The 10960-nt window shown below is 40.5% G+C and overlaps 1 protein-coding gene across 1 annotated transcript; it reads left to right on the top strand.

Annotated features, from left to right (window-relative positions):
• The first annotated feature begins 3307 nt into the window (after positions 1-3307).
• Positions 3308-4627, top strand: LOC125693179 (heat shock transcription factor, X-linked-like). Its single transcript, XM_048944730.1, has 2 exons — positions 3308-3820; positions 4250-4627. The coding sequence occupies exons 1-2, from the start codon at positions 3308-3310 to the stop codon at positions 4625-4627; spliced, it is 891 nt and encodes a 296-aa protein (XP_048800687.1).
• The last annotated feature ends 6333 nt before the right edge of the window (positions 4628-10960 follow it).

Genomic DNA, 10960 nt, shown 5'->3' with positions numbered 1-10960 from the left:
CAGAACAATAGTCTGACATTTAAAGACTTAATTTACTATTAGCAGTGGAATAAATGATCAAGTCCTCCACAACAAGGAGAACTTAAAAAATCTGATTCTTACCCCACAGAAATTACACTTTACTTCTCCTTTTCATGCAAGACTGATCTTAATCTGTCTAACTTCAAAAACTAATGCTGAAGCTCCACAGAAAGCAGATGCGTGGCATTTCCAGCCTTGTATAACCTACGGAAGTTCAACACAATTTCAAAAATTGTTATGCTGCAAAACATGCCTATCAGCTCAGCTGACCTTTAAGCTTCACTTCACGTTCACTTTAGGATTAATTATTCAATTTCTTGTGTTTGTGAATCATACAGTATCCTGAGGATGTATTGGAGATGGTACCTGCTTTTCTTTTCCGTGTTCCGCTCAACTATCTACACTGTAATAGTATGACAGCCCATAGAGCCACAGTAGCATGACACTGCAGAAGGGTGACAGAAAACACAGAACTTGCTTATATTTGTTACAATCAGGAAAATGAAAGCAGCAGACTTTTGTTAAAAGTCACTGGAGAAGCCCAAATAACAGTTTGCTCATTGGTTTTCACAGAGAATTATGAAATTATTCTCTAAAAATGTCTCTGTTGTAATATCTGTATTCAAATAGATAAAAATTAAGAAAAAAATCCTCATGTCAATGATGTGAGTTTGACATTTCTCATAAAACTTTTGAAAAACATGAAGTTATTTATTTAAGGGGAGTTTTCTAATTTCAAATAATAATAGTAATAATGTACAACAAAGAAAAAATATTGTAGCACTGAAGCTATGGTTCTTTGCTTATTAAATGATCTGCAAACAATATCTGCCTTCATGTCCTAAATATTAGAGAAATAGTTACTGCCACTAAAAATAAAAAAAAAAAAGAAAATGAAAATGAAAATGAAAATGAAAATAAAAATAAATAAAAATGAAAAAGAGTGGTACAATGAAACCGATTGTCGTGGTTCTATGTTTTTATGGTTTCAGTATTGCACATCAAAACATCATGTAGTGTACGGGGCATTAAAGTGCTAATGCCCCAATCCCAGGTACCTATCCCTGTACATTACAGCAGTCACGGGATCTGGCCCTTCCGGGTGGGGGGGCGCTCTTTTTGCTGCCTTGCAGTGGGTGCTGGAGGGTGCTTTCCTAGACGTTCCAAGCTTTTCAGGTTTGAATCGGTCCCGGGAACTCTCTCTCTCTCATCTTGTCTGATTTATTAATCCCAATTGCAATTAAATTGTATATATTGTTATTTTGTATTCCGATACTACAGTAAAATAAGTTTTCCTCCATAGATTGTTGCTGCTGTTCTTTTCCTCCCTTCCTTCCTCCCCATTTTTGTGGGACTGGGGTGGGGGGGGGAGGGCAGAGGCCTGTCGCCCCTGTCACTGACATAGATTGATCTAGTGAACTCCGTGACACCGATACAGATGATTTTATGATTGCTCTTAGAGTAGCAGCACTGCATTTTTTGGTAGTACATGAGATGGAGAGTTTTTTCCCTGAGTCCATAAAAAATGACCTATTTTCAGTTTTTATGCAGGGAAAAAGGTGAACTGATTCCTGTGCTATGAATGATATTTCCCTTTGTGGATCTGCCAGATTAAGGTCTTTTCAGCTGAAGCTGTGAACGTGGAAAGCAGCCCTCACTGCAACTTTTTTTAGCTCTCTTCTCCACTTAAACAGTACAGACTTCGCTTTCAGTTTTCCAAAGTTCAACAGCCTCAGAACCATATTTTAATCTTTTAAAGCATGATGTCCCAGCTGAGGAGTCCAGCAGCATGTCTTCAAATTAGCTGATGTTCAGCAATCAATTCTGAGTGATATAGAGCAATCAAAACAAGTGTTATCAAGAATTTAATTGGTGCAGGATTTTCTTCTCTTAAATTTGTTTGGAAACAGATAATCTTGCCTATTATCATTATATTAATTCTTTTCAAGCAAATGGATCATAATTTCATTTTGGGACATGTAAATTTGTGGCTTTGCTTTCAGAAATTGAACAACACTTCAGCAATGAAAGACTTCATGTAAAAGCAAAAGCAACTGTGAGGGTACAGAACTGTGAACTGATGACAGAAAAAAAAAAAATTTTCTCTTCTTCTATGGTAAAAATGAGAAAATGCTTTGATTTTACACATATTATATTCAACTGATAATATTTTGCTTCTTGCAATTGCTCATATCTACTATGAGAAAAGAACACATCAAACCACAAACAAGATTTAAATATGTAAGGTTTCTTATTAATGTGTGGCAGCAAATTAGCATACGAAAAAAATTTCAGGAGAAAACAAAGGAAAAAGAAAATCAATATGCCTCTATATGAAATTTCCCACTCCATTTTCTCTGAACAAGTATTCTACAATGTAACCCTTCGTAAAAATCTGTATTTTTATTTTTTTTAATAAAATCAACAGGAAAAAAAAGTAAACAAAGAGTTTTATTTAAAAAAAGTAAAATAAAACAAAATATTTTGAAAACAAGCAATAATTTTCCCTGAGATGATGAGCCTTAAAAACCATAAGTATTTAAAATAAATAAACTGGCAGAAGGAGACATAAAAAATCAAGTAACAAATAAAAAACCATCAAAAAAGCAATAATAAAAAAAGTATGTTTATTCAGGAGAAGTACGAATGAATCTCTACAGAATAAGGGATCGGAGGAATTCCTTCGTCTTTATCATATGTAAGCCATATTTCTCACATTTGCTTCCTATAGTCAGACACAGAAAACACCTGTTAGGCCATATATTGATATCACTATGGCTGTACATGCATGTATGTCTGCCTACGTATATATATAAAACATACATATATAAAGCCAGTGAGGGCAATATTAAAGGAATACTCCTCGGGGAGGAAAATACAGGTATCTTTTTATGTGTTGGTTTGGGGAGCATAAATATCTGGGATCCTATTTCCTTCATTAACGTGAATCGGGCTGCCCCATTTTGCCAGCAAACGTTCTCTGCTCTGTGATGCGACTGTGACGCTGTGGAACGTCTCCATGGAGACGTTTGTGAAGGCCCCCCTGCCCGCAGCACGGGTGCCATTGCGCTTCCTGCTGCTGGTGGGAGGACAAGCCTTGTTGGCTGTGCGCTTCCTGCTGCTGGTGGGAGGACAAGCCTTGTTGGCTGTGCGCTTCCTGCTGCTGGTGGGAGGACAAGCCTTGCTGGCTGTGCGCTTCCTGCTGCTGGTGGGAGGACAAGCCTTGTTGGCTGCGCGAGCGGTTGTGGACAGGAATTTCTGCCCAGGTGACAAATTCCAACTTCTAATGGAGACACCTTCCTCAGAAACATCTGGTGTCTCTGTTCCAAGCACCGAGTCGGCAGTCTCGGCATCTGCTGCCCGCCGACTCGGTGCTAAAAGAGCAGCTGCGCATGCTGCCCTTGGGCCTCTCCAAGAGGAGAAGGCTTCCCCATTTTCTCCCGGGGAAGTCAGTGCCAAAAGACGATGCCGCGGTCTGTCTGAGCAATGCTGCGGCTATGACAGTGACATGACATCGTGCTCCTTCCTCAACACCCTCTGGAAAGTTGTTGAAAGTGTTGGCTTCCAGTCCATTCGGTGGGGCGATGAGGGAGACTTCATTGTGATTGAGGAGGCGTTCTTCAGAGCGGAAGTACTGGCCAGAGGAGGAACTCTCCAAGTCTTTGATGTTGGCAACATGAAAGATTTTGTCCGTCGCCTTCATCAGCATGGCTTCTACATCACGGACGCGGATTTGCCAACGTCTGCCCCATGTGCTCAGTTCCTAGCACAGGGAGCATCAATTTCCACTCCGAGCCAGGTACGTAGTCCCTCTAGCTGTGAGATGGCTCTCGGCACAGCGGCATTGGTGGCCAGTCAGTGCAAAGTGAGGTGGCTGACAGCTGGTGACACTTGGGTACTTGTGCTTCTGAGAACCCTCCATTACTCTGCGGCTGGCAAATGAGAGAAATGCAAGCAGGGGTGGTTGTTACAAGGGCTGCTCTGCACGTAGTGCCTCCTCGTTTATGTTGGCCCATGAAAGGTGGCAGCAGAGGGGCAGTGTGACAGAATGGCATGGGACGTGGCTGTGCGTATGAAACGAAGGTGTGCAACTGAATTCTTTGGTGTGGAAACGGCCCCCGAGAGTCCGCTCCGACGGTCTCTTGAGATTCCAATTCCTATGTCTTGTATCTTTGTTTTCCCAGTCTTGAAATGGTGGTGACTAACTCTTCCTCTTTGCATTTTGCAGTTACTCTGCTACTATCATCCCTATTTCCAGAGAGATCGTCTCCAGTGCCAAAGAAGATTCAAGCGGAGTCTTGGAGCTAGGAGGAGACCAGCTTCCTCCTTGCAGGCCTTCCAGTGGGGTTGGCAGGAGGGCCAGCAGAGCAGAAGCCTGCAGCCAGAGATGCAGTCAGGCGCTGCTGCACGGGCGGGCAGTGAGCTCCCTGTCGGCAGCTGCAATGCTGCTCCTGCTGCTGCTGCTGCTGCTGCACATCACAGCAGACGTCCAGCACCAAGCGGTCCTTTTCCACCGGGGCTGAGACCCGATAGCGGAGCTGGGGGTGATGGAGTTGGACGCCGCTACAACTTGCGCCCCAGGAAGCGCTGCCGATGGCAGCAGTAGTGTAGGAGATAGTGTAGAGTTGTAGTTTAGAAAATAAACGTTTAAAATGCTTCTCTCTTGTCCTGTCCTGTTCCTTCGGTCTGACTGAAGGCTACTCTTCCTACGCCCAAGAGGGGGGGGGTGCCTTCAGGGAGCCTTCCATGAGTTTCCCCCATCCCCGCCCCGTGGGTTTTGGCAAAGGTGCCAAAAGCAAAGCAGGCACTGTGCAAAGCAAGCCTGATGCATGGAGTGATGGGAGCACGGGGCGTGCAGGTGTGCAGCTGGAGCAGCGCAAAGTGCCTGGTCCCTCTGCCTGCCTGTCCTCTGGGGGTGGGTGGGGGGGTGGTTGGGGGGGTGGGTGCCCCGGTGTCCCAGGGACAGGAGGTGTGCCGTCCTCACTGTGCACTTCCTTCTGGCCCGCGTGTACTTTGAGGAAGTATGGCAGCTTCGAGCAGTTCATTTTCTAGGATGGCTTCTAGGATGTGGCTCCTGGGCCAATCAGCAGGCTCCTTGGGTTACGCTTGAGGTAGCCCTTATCTTTCCATTCTTTGTGCTCAACTACTTCTGCCCTTTTAGGAATAAAGCCAATTAGCCCTTTATTCACTGGTGTAACTGGTATGTGCCCCTGTATCAAAGTAAGAGTGGATGCAGGCTCCTTTGATGACCCCCTCTAGCTGGAGAGAACCCACCTCATCAGAGGGAATGCTTTAGACAGCACACATGGCCTTGTGTTACATCGCTGCTACTTGTGGCTTGGTTCACCTGCAGAGCCGGTGATGAAGTGCACGTTGTGTGCGTTGGACTCACTTCCAATTGTGTCAGAGAAAGTGGAGCTGCAAAGGGCTGGTATTTGTCTGTGCTAACAGGAGGCTCACGTGCAGAACGTGCTGGAGTGCAATCATTTGTGCTATGGCAAATGCCTGCCTTCCTGGGACAAGGAGTTGGAGCGCAGCGCAGCTTAGTCTGTTTGTCACAGAATGCGTGTGAGGAGGTTGTGTTGAAGTCTGCCACTGTATCCTTTGCTTACAGAGGAAGGACTGAAACACTTGCGGAGGAGCTTTAAAGAGATACTCTGTCTTCAGTAGAGGAAAAAAGAGGTGTGAAGTGCGTGATCAGGCGCTGGTGGACTTGGAGCTTGAAAAGAATGCAAACGTTTTCATCAAGACATCAGGAGAAGGAGGCAAATGTTACCAAGTATTTCCCAAACTCTCAAAAGTGTTTTCTCTTTGCAGAGTGGGGGGAGGGGGGACGGTCGAGTAACGTGGGAGCTCTGCAAACGGAACAAAAGATTGCCGCTCAGGAAACGCCCTCTCCTGTTGCCTGTGCTGCTGGTTTGATGGGGAAAAACAGGCTCGTGCATTCCCTTATTGCACTGATACATATTCCACTGCCAAGGGGTGCAGGGAAATACAGCACTTACAAGCACTTACTACATTGCTTGCTGTGCTTCCACGTGAGGGAACCTTTGACTCTCTACCTCTTTGAAGGGTTTATCACTCAATCAGTGCCTAGATATGAGAAGTCCTCAGAGGAGCTCTTCTTTCCTCTGATGATCTTTCTGTTGGCCACCTGCTCTTCATGATGTGCTATTGTAAAAATTGGGCAATTTAGAGGGAAGGGAAGGATCTTGGATTACAGGACGGTTGGAGAAATCAAAGAGAATTGTGTTCACCATGTGCTAATCACCATCTTGGCTTGCTCTGAACCATGGAGTAACCAGTACAAGACAAGACTGTGGTGTCTAAGCATGATTCCTCTTCCATTTTCCCTATCTTTCCCATTCTTCTTGCTCAATTACTTTTACAGTTTTAGCTATATTGCAAATTAGCCTTTTATTCTGCTATGTATTGAAAATTTAAGCTTTTCTGTCCTTTTGAATGACTTAAGCAGCTGAAATTTTTCTGTCTGAAAACACTCAGTTTGTCACAGGATAACTCCTTTGATACTGTATTTTACAGCCATTCCTTTTTATATGCTATATATCAATTGAATTATTTCCTTTTTTTTTTTTTTTTTTTTTGAAAATAATAATAATAATCGTAGTAATGATACTGTAGGAAATCTAAATTTGGAATAAGCAATAGAAGATTTTACCAGCAGAATTCTATTTTTGCTACATGTCACCAAGTCGAGACTAAAATGTGAACATAAAGTACGTTTAATATAATGCTATTTCTTTTTTATCTTATAGCATTGTTTTCCTTATTTGTAATTTTTCCGCATGAAATACTTTAGGTAACACAAATATAATCAAATTTTGCTGTTCTCTGAAGTACATTTCTCCACTTGTGTTAAAATTATTTTAAATAAATTATGGAGCTTGATAGCAGAGATGAAATGATTGCTACATTTTTTTGTTTGACCTCCCAGGAAACTGACTCTTGGTTTACAATATGGAATTGATGGCAATATCAAAAAATTCGGATTTTCTTTTATCTCATGGATTCGGTGTTTTTCTTTCCAATATAACTGAAAGTGATGGATGGTAAATATTAGGCAAACAAAAGAAAACAACTGAACATGTGTCGCTATTGAAACAGTAGGAAAAAAGACTACCCTTAAGAAACCTACCTGAAAAGAATTCATCACTGCAGGCAAAGACTGGAATTTCAAAGGAAGATCTTTATTTTCTAAGGGACTATTCTGCTTATTCAGATATCGAGTTTTCAGAATCATTAGTTTGAACTACTTAATATACTTCAATTCTACTTCACATAAAATTTATTCACGAATCTTAGATTTTCCAATTGTTAACAAAAAGAAGAAAATTCAGACTTTCTGTTTCCTAATGTGATTTTTATGAGCATTATGGTTAACATGCATGAAACGGATTTGATTTTATACTCAGTGCTTCTAGCACACTAGTTACATGATTCTATACTGAGCAGACTGAAGTCTAATTTACAAAATTCAGTGGATACTTCATAGACAAAAACAGAAGTGCTAAATTCAGTCATGTTTGTAAAGACCACAGTAACATACAATATATGCTGCAATACTGTGAAATGTTTGCTGTGTACTTTGAAGGATTTATATTCCTTCTTGAGCAATAGGGAAGTACCATTTCCTGGACTTGCTGACAAAGGTCATGAACAGTGAAGCTAAGGGTTTTCACTGCAGAATGAATTAGAGATTTTTCACTCTCTTTCTACTTAATTTTCAGTATCCTTGATGAATTGAGGGAAAATAAACCTGTCATAGGCCAATTATGTTTACAACTGTATACAGAAATGAATAAATATTGTATATTAATACTATAATATAAAATCTCCATGATTATAAAAAGATGTATGATAAATAGTATTTATAATTTCTATATAAGATTACATCTAGAAATGTATATGTGATGTCATAGAAGGAACACTAACATTTGTGAAAGAATTTTTCTAGAAAACGATTTTTTGAAATATCACCTTTTATCACCTAAATGGTGGAGATTTTAACCTACTATTCCAATTCTGTCATTTGTGTAGGCCACTGAAGACACACTGAAGAGAGTTGTGTGAATGCAAAATTACACAGGATTCTTTCTATAATGTAATTAAAAATAGTTTCAAAGCCTTTTTTATTATTTTATTTTATTTTTAAGGCAAAATTGGAGAATAATAGACTTCAGGAAAATAATGGTGTTCTGTGAAATAATGTGCTTGCATAAGAGAGTGTTGGTGCTCTGGAGGGAGATGACCAGATGAGAACAGGAAAATAATTTACACCGTGTCATGGTTTCCACTGGTATTTCTGAGCCTGTATAATTTAAAGCTTGTATTTCCACATCTTCTCAAAATGTCATGTGAACTGTGTACAGCAGACAGCTCTCCATTTCTAGCTGATTTAAATCAATTTCTTCTCCAGCTGAAATGATTCCCTCAGACTTGTTATCCCCTTGAGCTTTTCATTTCTTCCTACGAAGTTAGTCTACCAAACTCTTCTTAGTTGCTTCCAGCACTTCAGCTACGGTATCCATCGGGCACAAAGCTCCATTTCACTCAAAAAAAATCTCATCATGATATCTACAGAAAAATGTTATTAATTAGAACTGTAGACTAGAAAGAAAGAAGGTAGAATCTGGATCTGCTGAGTTTTCTTATTTAGAACAGGTAACCCAGAGAAGCTGTGGATGTTCCATCTCTGGAGGTGTTTAAGGCCAGGTTGGATGGAGCCCTGGGCAGCCTGACATAGTGGGGGATATTCAGCCCATGGCAGTGGGTTGGAACTAGATGATCTTTGAGGTTCCTTTCAACCTAAGCCATTCTGTGATTCTATGATTAGAAGGTATTCCAGAGTGAGCAGAGTGACTTTAGACTCCCACATCTTGTGATTTATAAAAACACAATTCTCTGGATTACTGAAATTAATCAGGAATAATGTGCTATAGTTTCCTGGTCAGGACCACTACACCTAGCACTCAGAACTCTAATCTACTTACATTCTACTTGGCAATCCAGGTTTCATTAGCATTCACATGTATGCAATATGAATCCCTGTAAGGCTGATATTAGGCACTCTGTTTTTCCAGATTGAACTTTTTTTTCTCTGGCTTTTCCTCTGTGCATCCCCAATATATACTCCTCTAACGCCCTAGAAACATCCCATAGTTATTACTCAACCCCTGGCTGCTCTTTCTCCTGCATACTGTTAACCCATTAGTGAACAGCACCTTGCAGTTTGTATATTGCTCTGGTGAGAGAGAGTTTTTGTCTTGACTTTTGTCTGGGTTTGTGTGTCAGTAGTCAAAATGAGTGAATCCTTCTCCTTTGATCCCTTTAGGAGCAGCCTATTCCACACACTCTAAAAGTCACTAATCAGGTCACTAAGCTTACTCCAGCTGTCGAAGGTCTTCCATTCCTTAACAAGTTCTTGTGTGGAATGCCATCAGCCTTTAATCAGACAACAGGAATGACCACAGAAGCATCACATTTAGATTGTGTGATTCCACATGAGCAAATAGATGCTTTGTAGCAGCTATCAGCAGGTTATATTTGAGACATTTGATGTCAACTGTGTTCTTTTCATAACTGTCAAATTTTCTAGTTTGGGGACAACATGTAAATATAAGAGGCACAGTGGGTCCCTTTCATTTGAAGGAACTTAATTCTTCATTAACATCAGAGAAAATTACTTAGAGAAAGTTACTTAGGTAACTTCAGAAGCTTTGGTAGGAGAAGAAAGGCTTACAAAGATAAAGGTAAGATTTTCACAGTTTAACAACAAAATGGTGAGCCAGTGACATTCTACGTCCATTACTGAATTTTATTGCTTCTCTCCTCTGCATTCTCTCTTCTCTGCAGTGTGTATTTAGCCGTGAGCAGATGTTTTAGATGTTTTCCACAACTTCTTTTAACCATCTTCCACATCTGTTAAAAAGCTTGGGGTTTTACACATCTTGTATAGCTTGGGCTTCAAAGAGATGACCTTCTGAAATCTACTGAGATGTCTATTCATATTATTATTTTATTATTTTGTTACAATTTTAAAGTCAAATTTAGGTTCACAATTACTTACATTAATATCATTTAAAACTAAAGCAAATTGATTCTTCTAACATTCCAAACAAGCACACTCGTGCTTTATCAATGTTTGTGTGCATGAACTACATTTAAGCAGATTACAAATACTAATATGTGAGCAATTTGCATTCTAAGTGTCAGAGTAAGTTTTACTAGCCTACATGTATGATATTAATCTCATTATTAATAAACCTATTGTCTAAAGGTTTCACTGCTGTATAGGATGTTCTAGAAATGCTGTTTAGACAAGTCAACTATACTGGAATTTTTTCCTCTTCATTGTTCTCTGGAAAGATGTTTAGGGAGCATTTGACCTTATTTTCTGAGGCAGTGTTTTTTTACTCCCTGAGCAGAACACAAACCTCTGTACATTTGTACAAACTGATGCCAGTTATAATTCCCATAACTTTGGGTAAAGCAAGATCAAAATGCATGGTGGAGCGATAAATTTTGCTGTTATTTATGATTACATATGATCGATGCTCCAAAAATAATGCCTCCTATGTTATCGTGTTGGTCCATGACATCAGAGGTGGATGCTGGTGGTATGAGGATAGAGGTTGAACCTTCTCACCAATATTCTGTTACACTTTGTTGTTGTTCAACAGAGGGCAGCAGAGGAGCAGTCTGACAGGACTGTGTCTGACAGAAGTGAGTATGAAGCAAAAATTTGTTACTGAATTTCTCCATGCAGAAAAAATAGCACCCATGGACATTCACTGACATGTGCTGAATGTTTATGGAGATCAAACTGGATGTGAGCACAGTGAGGCAGTGGGTGGTGCAGTTCAGCAATGGCAACACCAACATGCAAGACAAAACACGTTCTAAATGGAAAAGCAGAATT

Source organism: Lagopus muta, chromosome 5, assembly GCF_023343835.1.
Source record: "Lagopus muta isolate bLagMut1 chromosome 5, bLagMut1 primary, whole genome shotgun sequence".
Classification (NCBI taxonomy): Eukaryota; Metazoa; Chordata; class Aves; order Galliformes; family Phasianidae; genus Lagopus; species Lagopus muta.
Note: the sequence above shows the minus strand (reverse complement) of the source record. Positions and strands in the feature narration are given on the sequence as shown.

What these genes read in the sequence shown, in the direction of transcription:
- LOC125693179 (XM_048944730.1), top strand. Translation starts at nt 3,308, where the DNA reads ATGGAGACACCTTCCTCAGAAACATCTGGTGTCTCTGTTCCAAGCACC. An exon ending in CAATTTCCACTCCGAGCCAG is followed by an intron (nt 3,821 to 4,249) that starts GTACGTAGTCCC and finishes TGCATTTTGCAG; the next exon opens with TTACTCTGCTACTATCATCC.